The following is a 22,771-nucleotide window of genomic DNA, read 5'->3' as shown; positions in this document are numbered from 1 at the left end:
CTGGAGGTTAAAAAAAATAATAAAAAACTTAAGGTGTATAAAACAATAGTTCGACCAGTTACGGTGTATGGGGCAGAGATGTGGATTCTGAGCAAGAAAATGGAGAGGAGACTGATAGTCTTTGAAAATAAAGTCCTATGTAAGATTTTTGGGGAAGTCCAGGAAGATAGTAACTTCAGGAGAAGAAAGAATTCAGAGATAAGGAAACTATACAGTGAAGCAGATGTTACGGCAGTCATAAAGAGTAGAAGGATACAATGGCTTGGACATATACTCTGATGCAGAGATCTCATTATGGAAGTTTATGAAGAAAAACTCCATGATACATGTCCTTTGGGAAGAACTTAATTTAAGTGGCAAGATGGAGTTGGAAAAGATGTGGAATGTTGGGTGCAGATATTAGTATGGCTGATGACAGGCAGAAGTGGAGGAGGTTTAAGAGTGAGGCTATAACTGAGTTTGATTTGAAAGGTCAGTTAGATAGGTAAGGTAAGGCTTATATGCAGAAAAGAGAGAGAAGAAGCAGTGAAAATGATAGCAGGTGTGAGAGTTGAAGGAGAAAGAGTAAACACAAATATGTGGATGATCAGAGACAGATGAAGAATTGCAAACAATAATGGGAAGTATTGCAACAGCAGGATACGAATTTTGATTTAAAATTAATAATGTCGATAAAGCAAAAGTTATATTGAGAAGGGATTGCTTTCAGAGAAGAATCATAGAACTACATCTAAGGGGTAAAAGAGGAAGACAAAGAAAAAGAACATGATAATTATGTTGTCAGAGATAATGAGAGGAAAGAGTTTTGTTCAGTTAAAGAAGGATGCACAAAGTAGAGCTAGATGGAGAGCCAATTGATACTTGTCTTTGGATACTTGTTCTATCTTACCAAAAATGAAGAAAAAAGAAATATCATATCTGATACAAACAATGATGGTTTTTGCATTTGACAATTTCTTGTATTTGTATTTCAATATTGTATTTCTTCTCCAATATTTGTATTTGTGTTTCCTTCAAGAAAAAGTTATATTGAGCTATTTAATCGATATAATCCTAAAAACATTAAAATCATCTACCACAAAGTGAATTAATATTTAGAGAGAGAGAGAGAGAGAGAGAAACAGTTGATTGATTTTTTATATTTTGTCATCATGACTTTATATTTTAAGATTCTATGAAGTACGAAACAAAATAAATTATATAATATTGATGAAAAGATAAAAAATTAATTCTAAAACAAAAACAATAAAAAATTACACTAATATATTGGTACAGTACATAAATACTATGCAACAAAGATCATGAGATAAAAGAAGAAAAAATTACAATTGAAAAATAAAATTAACTAGAAAATACTTTTCTTGAAAGAATCAGGAACACAAAAAGATCAATTCAAGAGAGAGAGTGAAAGAGAGATTGATTTAGTGTCATTATTGCCAGATGTGCATTAAGGCTAGATAGTCCCTATCAGTTCAAACTACATATAAAAAAACGTTATTGGAAAATCACCAATAAATATGTAAACTGTAAGAAATACACACACACAGAGAGAGAGAGAGAGAGAGAGAGAGAGAGAGAGCAGTGTGTGCTGCTTTCATTTATAATAAATATTTATTAAAGTTATTTTAAGCTAAACATTAAAAAGTTGTTTTTTGGACCCCTAATTTTGGGTTTTAAGTCAGATGTCTAAAAAACTAAAGGAAATTCAGTTGTGGGACCTATTTTATTTAATTTTTCAGGTCAAAAATCATAGAAAACCATTAATTTTGCCACACAATTAACGTTCAAAAAATTTCAGTATGACCTCATTTAACTAGGGGAGCTGAGATCCAGGCAAAATCTTTCGCTAGCCATGACTCGCTAACAAATCGTTTCCAGACCTAGTTTTATATGAATTTTTTTCATTGTTTTGATGAGCGGTACATGCCTGTAAAGTAATGCAGATTCCTCCCGAATCACTCAATATAGGCATCAAATTGTCAAACATAACTCATACTGACTTCGTGGAAAGGTTGCTACAAACTCGTCAATAGTCCGCTGGCATGTAAGTAAGCAACTACTTTTTCTTCTTTGCCAAAATCAGCAGAAATATTATTTCTTAGTTCGTACCTCTTTCTGAGGTTTTCATATACATTACATTCTTCTAGTAGATGTTTAATAATATTTTTATAAACGATTTATCGCATACACTGCACACAGGATTGCCAGTTTTTCGAAATGACATAAAAAAACAAGGTAATACTGAACTGAAGGCAGATGGCACACGCACTGTAACATTTATTGTTAAAACTAACCTAACTGTTATTGTAATGTGTTGTAAAGCGTTCCTGAGCCTCAATTCATAATACTGAACGCACCCAAAAATTGAGAAATTTTATAATTGAGAAGAAAATTTATAAAAGTTGAAATTGGATTGAATGATTGAAATATACATTGTAGTTTTTTAAATTAAGGTAAAACTAGATCGGGAATTGGTGATTACATATCGTGAATAGATTTTCAATATCGGAAAATCCCGCCGAAATCGGGACACCTGGCAACCATGATTGCATGCTAATATGATCATTCTTCGCCAATTAACAGATAGGGATTTGTTATTCGTAAGTGACCGATTCTAAATCTGGCCACCGTCATTTGTACTCGGCGAGTCAATTTCGCGTCGCTCTTCCATTTATACGGAATAATTTTAATTTCACTTAATTTCTTATTAGTCTTTTTAATTCATTACTCCGCGAGTTTCGGAGAGTGTTCAACGATTTTTAATTTCTGCCTCGCGAATAGGTGATTATATCCATGTTCTCGTCTGCGCTTATGTTGTTTTGTCTGCGCTTTCACTTCCTGAGATATCAGCATGCCCTGAAGTCCATACAAATACATATCGTTGTTCTCGTTGATTTAATACATACAGAATGGACAGGATGTTTGCGACAAGGACATCCTCAATGTTCTTGTTCCAAAATGCAGTTAGTGCGTTTAAAGAGTCGGAACACATAAGCACTCTCTCTTCGCAGAAATGTTCTGTACAGCGAAGAGCTTTCAGAATAGTAATGAGCTCTGCCGTATAAATGGTTGCCATATCTGGCAGTTTCCATGAATGGGCTTCTCCATGTATATGTACAGAGCTAACACCATGTTCTGTTTTAGAACCATCAGTATAATTTTTCACTTCATAGTTAAAAGAAGATTGACGAAAATTACTATTGGATGATCACTGCTGGTTTTTTTTTCACAGGAGAGATCCAATCTTTTGCTTACAGTAGGTAAAATCCTCGTAGGTATTACTCTCGTAAAGATTGCTAATATACTCGGTAAAGAAATTCCGTGTTTTTGTGCTAATTCACGATACTGTATGTCGGTTGATCTGGAATAGGTAGCGCGATGTTCATATAACGCAGTCAAAGGATTGATATTAAAGGTTTTAGAAAAGATCTCTTTTCTGTAATGTAATGGCATTAGGGCGGCTTCAGAAATTAAACTAGTTTCCGGGCTTGTACGGAAAGCACCTGTGGCGTATCTGGTCCCGTTTTTATGTGTGACATCTAATTTCCTTAGATACAATTTTCTAGGAATAAATATGCAATACACTCATAATCGAGTTGCAATTGAACCAATGCTTTATACAATAGCAGTAATGCCTCTTTTACCGAGCCCAAATTGATGTTCAATGAACATTTAATAATGTTTAGGGCTTTTCTGCATCTAACACTCGGATCCTGAATGTGTAGTCCCGAAGTGAGGGATTTATCTAATAATAGCCCTAAACACACACATGTTTTTACTGAATAGGATGGTATCGATGTTGAAACAGAACTATGATGAGGAGTTCTCTTCCTACAGAAGTGTACACATCCTGATCCCATCGGGGAAGACACCCTCCATGTGATCTTTTTGGTCGCCACACCACCTCCTTCATACCTAGTCCTTATGGGCTTTACCAGAGGTCATCGAGTACCTTGGCAATGACATCTTTCAGTCTAGCCTCAGCCAGGATGCCACCAATGCGAATGCCATAAGTGGCATTCCCATCAGTTTACTACTATCATAAACTCCAAACAAAACACATTTAGCCAAGTCTCAAACAAGACTGAATGACTTTCTAAGAATGAAGGAACTGAACTCTACCTAGCAAGTTTTCTCTGGTGAAAATTTGAATTCATCATTCTTTGCAACTTCGTTGAGGGCATTTATCTCTCGTTCTAATTCATACTTCATCATAATAGGATTGTTTTTTGAAATCTGTTATAAGTCTTTTTGCATATTCCTGTGTTTTTTAAAGGCAATTGAATTTTCCATTGTTGGACGTTACATGAACGCATTATAAGATTTTTCTTCCTTTTTATCGCTTCACTAATTTTAGCATTTCAACACAGAAGGGATGGCTTTTTAAGTTTCCCTGTTGTTATGGGAATATATCTTGAAGCTGAGTCAAATATAGCATTGGTTATAGCACCGACATCATTTTTGATAACTCCAGTTGTTTTGGGGAGTATCATATCAGCAGTGAAACTCATCCAATCCGCCGTATCAAACAACCATCTTTTGGAGATGGGGGTATCGTTTTATTTTAGCATCAGTTGTAATTTGCATCAGATAATTGTTACTTTCGTGAAGGTCTTGTAAAACTTAGAAAGAGTATTTCGGTGTAATCCAAGTACTTATAAATGTTAAATCTATCTGTTTCAGTTATTAAAATAAGTTCTTGAGCCATCATTTAAAATAAAAAAGTCAAAATTTAAAGGAACTTTTTCAATTCTCTTCCTGGGAGATCAATGTGATCTGAACCCCAAACAGGATTGTGTGCATTGAAGTCACTCATTAGTAATGCGGGTGGGAATTTAGCAATTAATCGCATTATATCATCCTCCTTCCAATCAAATTTGTTATGTATAAGGTGCAGTAAGTAATTTGCAATGGGTTCTTCATTCTAATCGCGAATACTTCCAGATTTGTGTTTACTTCAATAGCTTCTGTGATAGCTCAAATCGATGCTAATATGATTACTCCACCTCTAATTCTTATATTTTGCCATATTTATTGTTGTTTTACGGCTTTTTAGCTTGAAACAATTAGGAATGTTCTTAAACTTTTTAACACATTACATAAAAATACAGATTTAACTTTGGAGGTTGAACAAAATAATTCTACCATCTCTATAGATTTGAATATTACTAAAATCAATAGCAAATTGGATTTTAGCATACATCACAAACTTCCAGATACTGATACTGTCATTCGTACATCACTACATCCATTTGCACATAAATTTGCACTTTTAATAGTTATATTCATAGATTGTTAAATGTTCTGATGTCAGATGATAATTTTGAGAAAGAACTTAATATTATAACAAATACTGATTAGTCAAAAATGGTTACAAAACGGGTCTAATTGATCAACTGCCTCAGAATAAATTATGCAAAATTGCAATTAGCAAAGTTTTCCTTCATCAAGTAATCCATTCCTACAAAAGAAATTTCAAACACTCACTTATTCCCTCAGAGAAAATGAGAAATTTTATAGAAACAAAGATGTTGATATTGCTTTCAAATCTAATAATTCTTTAGGTAAATTTATTAAGAATAACAAAAGTAAAACTGAAAAACTTAAAAAATCAGGAGTTTATAAACTTGAATGTAGTTCTTGTAATAGCTTTCAAAAACATACAAGGGACAACAATTCTTGTTTTTCCAATAATAAGAAGGTTTCTAATAATGCCTGTCATTTAACTGATGAAAATGATGTTTTCAATGGTAATTTCAAAGTACTTCATGCTGAGAGCAAAGGTTTGAAACTGAATCTTTTAGTCTCATTGGAAATTAATAAACTTAAAAATTCTAATTTATTTTTAAATGATCAATTAGATTTTAACAGTTTGCCGTTGTTGAACTTGCAGATGTAAGACGGCTTCTTTTCTTTCTGTAAGTACTGCCCTTCCCGTTTTTGAAATTGACCAGTAGTATTTAGTGTAACATTTATATATTACTGAAACATGTGTATACTCCCTATTGTTGCCTTGATCTTTTCGTATTTTATCTCTTTCGGTTTTTGTATTTATCTTTTTCATGGTAATGTACTTTTAGATTTTGCATTCCGTTAGTTACACCTAAGGAAGGTACTGTTTGTCGAAACTATTGTGATTTTTTAATAATTTTGTGAAAATCGAATAACATATTTTGTTTATTTTCTTTTTTTATGATGGATTTTTATCAAGTAACAGTTTCATCCATCGATCTTTGAAATGATCTTGTGGAAACAGATTTCCACATAATAAGAAAGTGATATGTTTTTTGAAAAAGAAGATGTAATTAATTGTATCTAATAATATAGTCAAAAAGATTAGTTTAAATGTGAATACTTTCTAATTCTCATATTAAAGAAATTTCAGTTATAAAATCTGAGCAAACTCACTAAACAGAATAGCTTCGTATGAAATTTGTGCATTTACAAAAAAAATTGTTCATGTTAGTGCAAGCCATAACACTACTTTCTGATGACATATTTTGTTATAGTACAGATTTTAGTAATACCAAAATGTATAACTTAATTTTGTGCTGTTTTCATTATTGTGATAAGGAACTAATTTAATCGATAAAGTATATTTATTGAAATTAACCAAAAAAATAGCTTAAATATAAACTTAATATTTATTTATAACTGACACAGGTTGTCATGCTGCCAACTACAATAACACTTTCAAAAATAGAAGTTGAAGATCCTGTACTCTTTTATAGTTATTTCATTTTAGTTTATCGGCGTTACATGAAAATGTGTAATCTTCAAATTAAAATTATTATTATTTAAATGAAAGTAATTATATGAAAAGGAAAAGAATAATCCCTGCAATAAAAAAAGACAATGGATGAACTATTACTTACTTAAAATAATACTAATAATAATTCAGATCGGCAAACATTGTCAGCTGTGACTTGCACTAGTGGTGATGAAGGAACTTTCTACACTATCTTTAAAATTATCTTGTGGAAGTATATTTCCACCTATTTATGTAGAAAATGTTTTTATTTATTTCCTTAGAATACAAAATAAACAAAATTTTATAAATTTGGTTAAGATAAACTGGTTTTATAAAATTTATTTCTGCTTGTAATTTTAAAAATTAATGAATTAAACAGTTTTTTTTTTTTGTAAATAGTAACGGATTAAAATCTAATAAAAAATAGTGAATTTGTAATTGTCTACCATTTACAGGATACAAGATGTTACAGTTATTGTATATATCCATAAAATGTAGAGAACACTGTGACTGTTTTTCAGAAGAAAAAGCCAATTCTTTGTTATATACTTTCGATTGAATGAAGAAGATTAATAAATGAAAGACAATACAAGTCTAATAAGTTGTGTATAAAACCAAAATTATAGGCATAAATTAATCGGTTTTAATATTTCTAAAGCTGACTGATTAAGTTGTTGTTACCATTTTATCAGAATTTATTAATAATTCCTTTATTAATATAATCTAAAAATAAATAATTTTACCTCCGCTATTTCTGCAATGTAAAGAGGGATCGCCATGAAAATGAGGCCGACAGCGACACCAGTAAGAAAGCGACCGAGGTATAGCATCCAGACAGCATTAGCTACTATAAGAATTGCCCAAGCTATTAACAAGAGGATAATATCTATGATCAGGCTGTACTTGCGCCCGACCCTATCCAGGAGTCGTCCAGCAAGCAGCGGTCCCACCACTCCTCCGACAGCTATCAATGATCCTACCCATGACCCCTGTTCTTCATTCACTAACAGGAAAGACTCAGGATTCGCTAATAACGGTAGAGTAGGTGAGGTCCATGCTAAGCAACAACCGCATGATGAAAACGCTATGTTTGCTGAAACAGAATGAAAAATTAAGTTAGTCAAAAAATTTTAATGAGAAACATGGAAAAAATATATGACAATGAATGATGTGAATAATATTGAAAATAAGTTACCTACTCGCCTATACTGTCCAAGTTACGAGAAAAACTTTTTAAGCAGTCATGATAAGTGGAATTTTCTCACAAGTAAATGATTTCCATTCGTAAAAATATTGTTATTCTTTAAAACAAGTAGAATTACAATAACAATTCTAACTGCTCTCTTAGGTGAAAAGTCAGTCCAAGTCAGTCATACAGGTAAAAAGCTCACTTTGTTGACTTCAATGCAAATTTTCATTAGTTCCCAGTTAGAAGATTGGTATCGTTATTTTAACAATCTTTCGGATGGGTTGTTATCACTGTGTAAATGGTTGATTGCACGTTGAATATTTTATTTATAATAGTATCATACATACAAGTAAATATTAACGTTTTATTTGTTTTATTAATAATTGGCGCGCAAATGCACTCAATCTACTTATTTATCTTGATATTTCTTACAGAAAAATTTTAATAGATCTTTTGTTACTAGCGTGCTGAAAATCGGCATTGAAGAACCAGGGGAATAAGTTTGTAAATAATGAGAAAAATGGATAGATTCATTTCCTTCTCACTTTTGTAATATTGTACGTTCCATCAAAACAGAGTAAATAGTTGAAATGTGAATATCAGACAATACCAATCGGTTGTTTTGAATAACAAATTTATTTTTATTCTTCGTTTTTTGCCTTTTGGTTAATCTATTTTATCCACAAACTTTTACGAGTAAAACATGTAAATTATACCTACACAAATTCAGGTTCTTTTACAAACGAAAGAAAATAATTTCAGGTCATGTTCTACACGAGAAAATAAAAACAAATTATATGAACATACATTTGGAAACGTTTTATTTTTAAGTTAGGATTGGCGAAAGATTTTACACTAGATTCTGCTCTAATGGTAAAACGAGAGGGCAATGCGATTCTTGGAGGACAAATTATGGAACAAAGATAGTGTTCTGATATATTATTTTGACCTGTAAAATAAAAAAAGTTCCCCGAACTTTATTTCTAATATTTTCAAAAACTCTTCTAAAGCCAAAAAAAAAATGAGTCGAGAAACACACTTTTTTAGGTTTGGTGTAAATTTACTTTTTTAAATCAACAAACAAATAATTAAATAAAACCTGCAAAAAACATTTGTAGAGAATTTAATTTTGAGAAAATTTATGTATGTAAAGTCAACTGAAAACAAAATTAAAAAAATACAACTTTTATTTAAAACAAAAACAGATCAAACATGACAGAAAAATGTACAAAGATTTTGAGATTTTTAATCATGCTGTTGGGAAATCTTTCTTGATATTCGGCTTTTCTATTTCAAAAACCACAATAAAAAATTACAAAAAAAGACTGAATTCTATTCATTAGAAAATTGAAAATACAATTTTAGCTTGTGATATGCTATCTGTATTTTATTCATTCCTGTAAGATTACAGAACTATTAAAATGCAATGCACGAAACTTAGCTGCTGATAACCTGCAAATATTTCCAACTTTGAAACAAAATATTTCTCAAAAAACTATCTTCTCAAATAAAGTAAAATTTAACTTTTAATATGGATAAATAAAATAAATAAATAAATAATGCTATTTTAAAATGAAGCTCCTTAATAAAACTTACGCTTTTATCGTTATTAAATATTTATTAAGCTTAAATAATAAATATCGGCTCGAATTGACCGATATTTCGAAAATTAAAACGTTAACTCATCCTTCGGTTGCTTATGAAAGCACAATTTTTGTTAAAAAGAATAGTCACATAGTGTATTCTTATTCTTAAGGTACTTTTATAAACCTTCAAGGTACTAAAACCTACAAGGTACTTTTATAAACCTTCCTTTTTCTTGTTTAGCCTCCGGGAATCACCGTCAGGTATTACTTCAGAGGATGAATGAGGATGATATGTATGAGTGTAAATGAAGTGTAGTCTTGTACAGTCTCAGATCGACTATTTCTGAGATGTGTGGTTAATTGAAACTCAACCACCAAATTCAAATCCGTATAAAAGTAAACTGCCTTTACTAAGCCTTGAATGCTGGAGCTTTCGACTTCGAAATCAGATGATTTGCAAAGACGCGTTCACCACTAGACCAACCCGGTGGGATACTTTTAAATATCTGTTAAAGAGCAATATCACGGAGTTCGTTAGAACTTCGTCGGTAAGAGGCGACGAAGTCAACGAATTATGTTTACAGTTCTAAACAGGATCTAACCTAATAGTGAGATGAAAATGGGGAAAAAATAAAAACGTAAGCATGAAAACATTATATTTCAGTTCAGTTAGATTAGTAATAAAGAATACTTTCAAAAAATACCTCGAATTTTGTTAGACAACGTTTTTTTTCCATTTGATGAACCGCGGGACTCGAATATGTCATTTTATTCATTTTTCTAATGTACCTTTACGAATCGCGCTGCTAGATAGCAGTACTTGATAGTACTACGTAGCGTACAAAAAATTGATAATGTACTTGAAATAATAACATTTAAAAGTAAATATACTACAGCTTGTTTTAGTAGTAAATGATATTATGTAAATGAAAATACTGAAGATGAAACAATTTTTTTAAATCCCATCACTTCTTTAAAAAAAATAAAAGTATTGATTTACAAGAGATTATACTAGTTTCATTAAAAAAAATAATAAATAAAACAGAAATAAATTCGATCGGTAAAATCGAAGGTTGCACTTACAAAGTAATAACTGCAATATTATATCACGGATTTTCGATTCGTATAGATAATTATACTACTTTTACTAAAAAAAAAAAAAAAAAAAATATGGTATGAAGTGAATGATATGACTATCAACAAAAAGAATTGGCTGTGAAATTCAGTTTGTTTGTTCTAAGGCAATAAATTTTTATAAGAAATCCACAAGATAACAATCAGTAATTCACAAAAAAAAAAAAATAATAATAAAAGAATAATCTAACAAAACGTAGTGACATCCAAAAAAATAACAATGAAATTGTTAACCGTACGGTAAAAGTCTCGCAGATATCATTTCTCCCGCTCAAAAAACAAACATTTCTGCAATATAAATAAAACTGTTTTTAACAAAACGATACTGATAAAAGAAAAGGTAAGACACTACATTTCTATTATCAAAATCTGTTATTATTTAGAATTTTCTTTAACAACAAAATACATGTTAAATATATATATAATAGACAATAGATGTACAATAAAAGATAATAAACAATACTTAAGCGTTCCATATAGTAAGCAAAAAAAAAAGAAAAATTTGTTACAAAACGCTTCCCGACCCGATTTCATTTATATGTAATACATATTACATTTACAAAAATAATGCAATTCTTATGATTATTCGTTGTTTAATAAATACAATTGGACCGGTAAGAGTTTTGTAACAAATCTTTATTTTTGCTTATTATATGAAACGCTTAAACAGTTATAACACCATAACTTTGAAGCGTCGAAGTTTATTATCCAGTTTAGCAGTCTAGTCACCTTGCCACCTTCTTGGAAGAGTATGTTTAATGGAATTAATAAAATCTGTAATAGTAACTCGAGTTGTGAAAGACGGTTGGCTATATGCATCTTTAGTAGAGGAATCCGTACGTTCGTTACCCAGGATTCCCACATGGCTAGGGATCCAACAGAAATTCACTTGTTTGTTGTGACGATTCAACTGAGCGATTGAATTTCGGTGACGATGGGATGTCTAGAATGTAAATCTTCTAAAGCTTAGAGTACACCACACGAATTGCTACAGATAAGGATGTGACGATGTTTTGACTTATTTAAAGCCATATCGATGGTTTACAGTTCAGAATTGTAAACACTTGTAATACCAGGTAGACCAAACACATAGGTTCTGTCGTTTACAACGAAACCGCATCTTACGGTATCATTCTGCTTCGACCCATCTGTGTATACTACTACGTCTTTGATAGAAAACGGTAAAATGTTTACTGAAAGACGAGAGGAGTTGTTAATTTTTTATTATATATGATGAGGTCATAATTAAAATTTATGGGGAGTCGAGTCTCCACAAGGGTATGAATAGGGATAGGTTTAGAAAATAGAAGGTATGTCAAAATTTAATAGGTTCATTAAATGTACCGGTACGGACACCCATTGGTGCTGTATTACCTGGATGGTTCACATGTCGTTCGAAGTGAGGGTTTGCAAACTTCTTTAATAACCCGGTGATTTGGTTGTCCTTTAAGACGGGAAGAGTAAGATACTAGCAGCTAGTCTCGTCTATCCCAAAGTGATGACTCACTGCAATCAACAATTATGCTTGCGACAGGGCTTGATCTAAACGCACCAGGGGCAAGACGAAGAAAAGAGTGGTACACAGTATCCAGCATCCTAAGCACAGTATAACACGCTGAAGAGTAGGCGATACAACCATAAACCAAATGGGAACGAACTAAAGAATAATAAAAACTGAACACAAACGGTCGATCAGCTCCTCACTTCGTGTTGTTTGATGGTAAGGACTCATAGCATATCTATTATTTTTAAACATCTCGATTTTAATTGTTTCATGGGTCCTTGAGGCATCCATTATTCAAGGTGACGTTACTTGAAACGGAATCTCCAACCCGTACACGGAATGTACGGTCATTTAGGAAACCTCTAACAAAGGCAAGCATATTGCCCACAACTCCCCACTCTTTAACAGTATTTAGAATACCTCACCGCCAGGCTGTGTCGTACGCCCTCCTGATATAAAAAAAAAATGGCGACGAGTTGCTGACGGAACAGAAAAGCATTTTGGATAGCCGTTTCTAGTGATACCAGATGATCAATGGAAGATCGTTCTTGACGGAAGCCACATTGTTCTAGAGACATCAGAGTTTGTTTCTCTAAATACCAGGTAAGTCTTCGGTTCACCATTCTCTCCATCACTTTGTACAAAACGCTCGACAAGAAGATAGGTCGGTAGTATGAGAACTATGCTTTGTCTCTACCAGTACTGTCTTTAAGTACTGGCTTCTGATCAGACGGGTAAAAAATCTTGCGTGAAAGAAAAACCATTGTATATACGCAATAGATGATGAAGGGCTGAATTGGGAAGGTTTGAGAGCATACTGAGATGAATGTTATCAGGTCCAGGGGAGGTATCACGTGAGTTTTTTAATGCATGCGTCAATTCGTTGAATGTAAAGAGAGCATTTAATTCGCTGACCGAATCACCAATTTTTAACGGTAATATTTCCATTCGTAGCCTATATCTCTGAAATTCATTAATATATGATGAAGTTCGGGCCACCGGACGAAAATAATCAGCCAGGTCAGTTGCGATTGCAATAGATGACGTAATGAGTTCTCCTTCGTGAATAAGGCCGAGGATAGGCTGTTTGTGGAATCCGCAAATTGCACGAAGATTTTTCTACGCAGTAGACGTGGGAATAGTGCTTGAGATAGTAATTCCTCCATGATTTTTTCTTAGCGTCTATGAATACGCGGCGACATACCGTTCTAGCTTTACAAAACAAATTTAGATATTCATTTATAGGTCTACGGTTAAATTTACGCAGTGTCTGCCGTAGTTTACTAATCGCGTTTTGGCAATCATCTTCACCAGAGACTGGAGGAATGGAAGGAAATTTGGATTTCCTGATGTTTGTGGAATGAATCTACTTGCATTCTCGAGTACCAGGAAGGTAAATTTGGTTAGCTGGCATCTCTCCCGCCACCACCCCATTCGGTCGCCCTAGAGCATAGACCAAATGTCCGTGCCAAAAAACGGCTACTGTGCCTCAGAAACAGATTTGCGACCTCGTATCCTAAATGCTCCTAATGAGCTCCTAACTAGCGTGAGCGGTTAAGCAGGGTGCCGTACAGCACCCACTTAAGTGCCCCTACACTCACTTGTCCACATTAAAACTAAATCGGGGAGGCGCACCCCTTGTTACAATTAAAACTATATAGTTATACAATAAGAAGGTAATTTAAACCGCCACGCCTCGGTCGCTGTCAGCCAGCTAGTGCCTGTCCACCATTTAAAGCGCTTGGAGCTTTTACTGGCTGGTGGCCAGCCATTATTTCGGATAAGGACTTCCCACAGCTCCGCTATAGGAATCAATAAATCCCATTTAATTTTAAAATCTAACGATGATGGTTGAACATCGCAACCTCATCGACGAACCCCCACACGGTCCGACAATGCGGCTCTCGCCACATCGACTCGCCGTTTATGAGCGGCCAGTTTTCCCCTAGACCTCTAAGTTCCAGGGTGGCCCGGTCTCTGGCCCCCCCAAGAGCAGGGCAGTCAAACATCAAATGTTCGTTCGACTGGACCTCCCCGCAGACACACAACTCATCAGCCGCTAGGTGAAACCTGAACAGATATTTCATCAAATTCACATGGTTGGTGAGCTCTTGGGCACCCGACGCCCTTAAAAATGAATTCGAGGCATACCATGGAGGTAAAAGAGAAGTTGATGTAGGGCGTCAGAACTGTCGTCTTATTATGACGGGAAGGCTTTATGGTAACTGTTCCAATTTGCTCTTTCAGCAATCCATCTCCGTGGTTTTTTTGTTCACCACGCGGTCGGCACCAAAAGCAATGATAATTGGTTTGTGGTCGCTGCCGTGAATGTCGTCACAAACAGACCAATTAAGATGAGGGAGTAAATTTGATGAACATAAAGAGAGGTAGATATTGGACAAAGATATGGTATCTTCAGGTATCAGTCGATGACGAAATAAACGTGTTGATCCCGTGAAATATGGGGGCATTAAAGTCTCCTACTAGTAACGGATGGAAATGGAATTTGGACGAGGATATTTTGTATATCTAATTTGGATGATGATATTTTATATATCTAGTACATCAAACTCCGAATTTGGTGAGAGGTATAGATTGCAGATATGCAATTTGAATGAAACAGAGTTCTCTATGGCGACTGCAGGGATGTGGGTAGCTAGTGGTATCCTTGTAGCTAATACCCCGTCCTACATGAAGAGAGCAACCCCACCACTTTCTCTACTGTTTACGAGACAGTCGTATCTCCTACAGAAATAGTCTCTGAGAGTTATTGCATCTTCTTGTAGAAGGTATGTTTCTTGGAAGCACATTACTAAAGGTTCTTGTTCATGCATCAATATCCTGACATCTTCAATCCATTTAGAACGTTTCACTGGATAATTTTCATAAATGAAGGCAATTTCACTAAGCCCATTTTAAGAAGATTCCGGTAAAAAATTACTCTTTGCTCGTATTCAAGGTTTTATGACATAACGCACTTATACCCCTCATATTGGATAGTCGTAAGAGATATCGACTTCGCTCATCACTAAAATTCTCTTTCAGTATCGTTCCGTCTCTCAATTTTCTTATGTTCATGGGGGAGCCACTTGAACCAGTTATTACCTTATTAATCAGGAAAGGTGAGACATTATGAAGGGAGAGCCACCTTCTTGATTATTCTGTAGAACTACAAATCTGACATTTGCATATTTCAGGCGTGATTTATCGCCATTTAAATCATTATTAACCTCAGGACAACTATCGCCATTAGATAAAGCTGATCGAGGTCTTTTCACAAAAATAATATTGGTGGTTTTTTCAGATGGACCATCAACCATCAGGGGTTTTATTGTGAAATACTAATTTTGGTCCCTCAAGTACCGAGGAAATGCAGGATCACCTCTGCAGAGCGCACGCATATATTGGTTAGAGCTAAATACAATTGGGTTCGCCCAGGTGCTCAGAGGACATCGTTCGAGACTCACTACGTAAAATATTCACCCATCGCCACGATAGTTTCCACCTTAGGTTATGGTTGCGTTTCCTAAGGCGTCGCAACACCACCGAGTCTAAGTGTAAGAAGAAACAGTGTAGGGTGTTTTGTCTGGTTGAATAAGGATATATGTTATCATTTGTACAGTATTCTTGGTGTAATGTATATGTATAGTGTAAACTGTTTATCAGCTCTGTGTATAGTGAGAAGAAAAGCTGAGTCTAGGGCCGTGGGGTCACCAACTCCCGAAATCTTAAAGAGTAAGACTCCCCGTCGGGGATGTGTTGTGTAGTTGCGTAAGAGTTTATGTTGTAGTTTGTGTAGTGTTCTTGCTGTAGTGTATGTGCATTTTGTAAAGTGTTCAGCAGCTCGGGGTGTAGTAAAATAATTGAATAGTTAATACGGATTTTAAACATCTTTTATTTTATTTTTTTAATTAACTTTGTATTTTGTGATGCTGCTCTAATCAAGATTTTACCACTGTTTCTCTTGATTCATCTATGCAAACGCTGGAGCTGAGCTGCTTCTTTTTTTTTATTTGTGAAGAAGCACATTTATCCAATCCTGATGTGATCTATGTCATGTACTAATCAGAATATTCTATAAAGAAATATATCGCCTGATTTATGCTTCAGAATGAAATTATTCAAATGAGAATCATATGAAACACTCTTGAGACCGAAATTTGATGCTTTTATAGATTTTTTATCTGGAAAATTGAATAAAATAGGTTAAAGAAACTGTAATTCTACTATTTTTTTTTGAGAAAATTGTTACAAAGCGCAAAAAATTAGAATCGAAACTACCTTTTTTATGTTTGCCGTAGATTAACTTTGCTAAATTGCCAATACACAAATAAAATTTCTAAAAAAATTCCATTCTGAGAAAATTTATGTAAATTAAAGCAATAGAAAACAAACATATATTTCAGAACTTAAATTAAAAACAAACACATCAAAATGTGCTAAAACAATACAATTTTAAACCGATCAAAAAACGTCTTCATCATGGTAAATTAAATAACTATTATTAATAAATAATTAATTTAAGATATAATAACTGTTAAAATACTCGTAAATTTAATCTGAAAAATTATTTCATTAGTGGGAAATAACAGCTGACCAACAATTAAATACAAAAAAAATTATCTTTTGCGCTCGATCGTATTAAAGAAAAAAAAACTAGATATTTTTATGCAAGCATGTCATCAGCCGCCCCTCTCTGCCTTCTATTACATTTTTTTCTAAATCAGACAAATTATCGAAACTTACATGATAACATTATTGAATGAGCAATTTTGTTGGAAAATTTACAGGATCGATCTTTAAACCTCAGAATATAGGGTCTGTTTTATAGTGATTTATTTTTACCATTTTCTTTTTTAATGTACTCGTACATTTTAAAATCTGAAGTTGTGTTATTAGCGATGTTAATTTCTAGCTTAATGAGAAACTGTTAATAGATAACAACACAGAAGAATTTTGGATGTGTGGATTTGATTTCAATGTTATTTGGGAAGTAGAATTACTAAAGATGGACGAAGCAGGAGCGATATAAAATGCCGAATAGCACAAGCTAAACGAGCCTTCAGTAAGAAATATAATTTGTTTACATCAAAAATTAATTTAAATGTCAGGAAAAGATTTTTGAAAGTGTATGTTTGGAGTATCGCTTTATATGGAAGTGAAACTTGGACAATCGGAGTATCTGAGAAGAAAAGATTAGAAGCTTTTGAAATGTGGTGCTATCGGAGAATGTTAAAAATCAGATGAGTGGATAAAGTGACAAATGAAGAGGTATTGCGGCAAATAGATGAAGAAAGAAGCATTTGGAAAAATATAGTTAAAAGAAGAGACAGACTTACAGGCCACATACTAAGGCATCCTGGAATAGTCACTTTAATATTGGAAGGACAGGTAGAAGGAAAAAATTGTGTAGGCAGGCCACGTTTGGAATATGTAAAACAAATTGTTAGGGATGTAGGATGTAGAGGTTATACTGAAATGAAACGACTAGCACTAGATAGGGAATCTTGGAGAGCTGCATCAAACCAGTCAAATGACTGAAGACAAAAAAAAAGACAAAAAAAACCTCAAATCATATACTATCAAAAAATTAATACAAATTTTGAAAAGGCAAAAACTAATAAAAAAGTGAAAACCCTCTGATATATAGATATTAAAACTTAAACTTTAAAGGAATGCTAATAACATTCCATATTATTAAATGTATTATTCTGTGTTGTAATATGACTTTGATAATTGATGAACGCGATAAGATAAAAATACACAATGAGATTGATATCTGTGCATTATGTTTCAGTATGTTTCAGTACTAAATCGACACGACAATTAATCTCATGTTAATACCATTTTGCGCGTACAGTTAATCAATACAACGAATACAAAATAATTTATTACAAAATAAGGGAGCGCGCGCTCGCGCTTCTCTTTATTTAAACCTGACTTTTTTAGTATTAAATCCTTTAACATCAGATAGTAGTGTGTAAGTTAATACAATGTACAACGCTTTTATTAGTTGTAGTTGATACCTACGATTATAAATATCTTATTAAACGCATGTTTTTGTAGAGTTGCAAATATTCTTTTGCCTTTGAAATAGTTGTAGTTCAAATGTATGGCTATCTATGACTACGTTTATTGTTCTTGTAAACCCTTTATTCTAATGAACCAGCAGGCACTTGAAAAATTACTTTGGTATTAAATTACTTCTGGTAATTTCTGAAGACAAGAGGTGAGCCGACACTTTAATCGACATGCAAAGAATGAACGGCCGCTCTGGTGATGAGTCGATCGATTTCTTTTACTTTTAGGAAATACGAAATTAAGAATCGTTAGTGTAGAATGGGAAAATAAAAAAACAATATTATAAAAAAAAAATCGTTTGGCACTGTCGAATTCTTTTCTGACATAACGCGAATATATAAAATTTTTGGTAAGGAATCTCAAACAACGAGAGTTGTAATTTTATATATTTTTTGGCTTTATAATACGTAAAGGAGAAACCTGTATAATCTACTGATATATATATATATATAAGTTTACTAACAAACCTTTCATCCGGAGGTCCAGGGTTCGAATCCCGGTCAGACATGGCATTTTCACAAGCTACAAAAATTATCATTCATCTCATTCTCTGAAAAAATATCTAATGGGGGTTCCGGAGGTTAAAAAAAATTGTCATATTATGCAAGAAAAGGTTAACGGGCTAATAAATAAGAAAGAAAATGTGTGAAATTAAAGAATGAGGTTGAGTGAAATACAATCAAAGGTTTCCGTTTCAATTCCCATCTATGGTCCATCGTTCTTTCTACTGTTTTCTTTATTTCATTTTTCTTTTTAAAACAATCTACTGTAAAATTCATTGTCAAAATCTTATTTATTATTTTTTTGTTTTGAAAGAGCGGACATCAGCGGCTATGGTCATTAGCCTGGAAATCGGTAGTGTACGAAAAGTGTCCGTGCCTGATCGGAATTTAAAATCGTAATTTAAAAAATTATAAATGAGGAAAATAATCAAACAATAATTGAACTGATTCAGCGATAAAAGTAAAGAGTGATTAAAAGCAGCCAAATTGTTTTGTTTTTTTTATTTAATTACTATCGGCTTCTTGGTTTTTTAACAAATTTATATCTTATGATGCTGATAGGAATGACAAATTTTTCCCTTTTTCATAATAGACTATTAAAGTAAATGACTGATAATAATTACGATTCTAATTGTTTATTATTATTATTATTATTATTAGCCGTTGAAAGTTTTTAGGTTCATAGATAAAATTACTGACATATCACAGTAAAACAGTATAGATTATTATATTATGCAATATTATTGCATTACAACTATAGTAATTAGTATTCTGGGAAATAATGATTACATCTTTATTAAATTATTAAATAATTATTGAACTTAAGAGAAAATAAAAAAAAAAGTTTTTATTAGTTATTTAACTTACGATCATTTTAAGAGTTTATATCTTAACAAGTGTCTGAATCACGCAGAAAGTTAACGGGAAGGATTGAATTTCAGTTCAAAACACTGAAATTGGAAATCAAACCGGACCATTTTTACCTTTACTCTATCGACTTCAAGACACTGACTTCGTAGCCGCATTCTGATGTCGGGGATTATACCAGATCTAATACATGGCCTGATGATTCTAGAATGTAAAAAGCTAGTAGTAATATTTTCTTCAGGGGCAACAAAGATAGCAGCTGCCTCCAGACCCCGATTCATCTAATATCCCCAGATTTCCGAAATGTCAGCTATAAAGGAGTAAGATAAGTAAAAAACGTTCTGTAGCGAAAAAATTACGGACAAATGTTCCTTTAAACGACTAAAACGACTTTAAACTTTAAACGACTCTGCTAACGCTAATTAAAGTTTCAGACTGTGATAAATGATGAGTAATTCTGCAATAAATGGTAGAAAATTTTTTAAGAAAGATCGAAATAAAAGGAAAAGTCATGCACAGTAGCTTTAGTGTTCCTTCAAATCGCTGCAGTAGTATTTAAGATGTTGAAGCCGTGCCTCAAATGACCGTCGATACAGACTGCTGGAACCGATCGGACCAGAGTCGATCAGCAATCGTTTATTCTTTTGATCGTCTCAAAATTGTTCGAAGTTTGTAAATTTTCACCACATGTAAGTATCATGGATTAAGGGTTGATCCCGATTACGAGGCGGATCAATACGAAAAAAAAATAGTATTGTGTAAAGAACTTGAGTAAAACTTATTTTCAATAAACATCAATTAAATTTCTAAATGATATTCAAATGGATAAAAAATATCCAAAAATTTAGTACATATTTTAGTTCGTAAAAATATGATGCACGGCATATGTATAGACCAGCAAATATAAGTTCCATATTATACTCCAAAAGAAATAAGAGAGCGTTTAAAATTAACAAAAATTTCGTATTATAATGAACATTTTTTTTTTTTAATTTAAATACCGGGTTATTGAACGCAAAGGAAAGTAAAATACATAAATATATAACTAACACACACGTACAAAAAGTAGAGGTAAGATTCTGTCATAGATGTAATTATAACATTAAAAATAACTCAAGAATGAAGGATTAAGCGGTATATATAACTAGCTACATATTCTTTTCATGGCTGATAGTCGATGGCAAAATCATTGTCCGGTGCCTTTTGTTAAGCAGTAAGTTAATTAACTTTGCTCGAAACACAACAAAGCTTTTTTAATATCGGCAGGGAGATTAAATAACAATGTCAAAAAATTTCCATTTTCACAAACTTCTTCTTTTCGTAACATAAACAGTTTTTTATTTAACGGTATCGAAAAAATAGTTCACCACGTAGAACATATTTTCAGCCGTAAGTATTTAAAAAAATAAATCAACAAGCAAACAAAATAAAATTGTCCTAATTTTCCTTGATTATTTTTTTAGCGGTACTTCCGAGAAAAACATTTAATAATTATAATAAAATATAAGGCAGTGATTTATAGAAATTTTTAATTAAAAGTAAATTAATAGAATTACGTTTTTTTAATTGAAAACAAACGTTGTTGAATATCATCGATTTAATAACCGAACTATATTTATCGTATAATAACGCTTATTTATTTTGAAATCTATATTAAGAACTGAACATTTTACGACTATCCAGATGCTGCTCGACTTAATTTCCCGATATATTTTGATTAACAAAGAGACGCATTAATAAAATGACCTCGCCGATTGTAGATACCTACTACCGACTATGTACCTGCTGGTTTGGGTTTGGCTTATATTATTATTCAATGAATAAAGAATTTTATATTTAACCGGAATATTTATTTATTACGGAGACTTCCGTTTACTTAACTTTCAACTGAAAATTTATACGTACCCTCTTTTTCTTTCTATTCTACATTATTCTTTTACCTTCGATTATTTTCTTTATGCGCTGTAAACAGTATTGTTTTTTATTATCCTGGTTTTCTTTTTTTAACCGAATAAACTACTTACCATTCAACGACCTGACTGTGAAATTCCGTTAGATTAATCAGCAACATTAATTATATAATCGTTTCGGTTTAAAATCTATGTAATAATTTATAAGCGATCATATAAGCATTGTAACCTATCTTAATCTTTCAAATAAACCCCGTTACTGATATTGCTGCAGCTGCTGATACAAAATGAGAAAAACTGAAACCCTGACAGATTAGACTAGAGATCGTGACGGCTTAAAACAAAATTAAGCCCTAGGACTTAATCGTGATTAGCGTCGAGTATGAATAATTACATGTTTTTTTAAGGTCGCGCAATAAAATTTGCCGTTTGTTACTTTTTAGGCATTTAGGGACGAAAGTAGCGTATTTTCCGGAAACATAAGGAAAATAGACTGAAGAAATATGATATCATATCACAAATAACCTCATGAACAGAATATGAGAATACTCATATTCTTACGGTATAAGTATCCTAGTGAGTACTGCAGATGTACTAATACATAATTTGAAAAAATTGAATAGAAAATTAATCGAAATCAAAAATAAAAGCTTAAGCCTAATTCTGTTAATTTACTCGCACTTCTTGTTCTGAGTGATTATCTTATTTGCAAATAGTTTAGTTTAAAGAGGTCAGTATCTGCTACAGAGACGTCATTCTATCTAACCAGTTTCCTCACGTAAGACCGGTTTAGGCACTCGAATGGACTGTAAACTTATAGCATCAGTATTCCCATGTACAAAATATGACCTAGCTAATTTGGGGGCGTAACTGTATTTTCTAGTTTTGCAATTTGGCAGCCTAATTATAAAAGATTGCCGAATGTCTACCTACCTACATCTCTTTTATTTCAAAATTATAAATTTTTTTTAACTTTTTCAGCTTATTAATATTAAAAAGACAAAACATTGACCGTCGACTATTTTACTTTCTTAACAAACAATAGGAATGGCAGCTGTTTATTGACTTTATATTATGTAAGATATTTTTCAGATTTTTTCGTATATTACATTATCTTCCTTAGATTTCTTACAGCTCAACGTTTCAGAGTATTTCTTTCTCCAATCCTTTTTATTAAGGACTAATATTTTAATTTCAAGTATTTTACACATTTATATCTATGCTCAACAATTTTCACTATCTATCA

General features: G+C 32.7%; 1 protein-coding gene across 2 annotated transcripts in view; it reads right to left on the bottom strand.

The window, feature by feature from the left end:
* LOC142334351 (facilitated trehalose transporter Tret1-like) overlaps positions 1–22,771 on the bottom strand; it is a 104,162-nt gene that overhangs the window by 31,598 nt on the left and 49,793 nt on the right. For both annotated transcript variants that reach the window (XM_075382326.1, XM_075382327.1), the window contains exon 3: positions 7,495–7,844. In XM_075382326.1, the coding sequence (XP_075238441.1) occupies positions 7,495–7,844 (350 nt within the window). The remainder of the gene's footprint in view (positions 1–7,494; positions 7,845–22,771) is intronic.

The sequence above is a fragment of the Lycorma delicatula genome, chromosome 1 (assembly GCF_047948215.1).
Source record: "Lycorma delicatula isolate Av1 chromosome 1, ASM4794821v1, whole genome shotgun sequence".
NCBI classification, from domain to species: domain Eukaryota; kingdom Metazoa; phylum Arthropoda; class Insecta; order Hemiptera; family Fulgoridae; genus Lycorma; species Lycorma delicatula.
The sequence above is the reverse complement of the archived record's forward strand: the minus strand, read 5'-3'. Positions and strand labels throughout refer to the sequence as shown.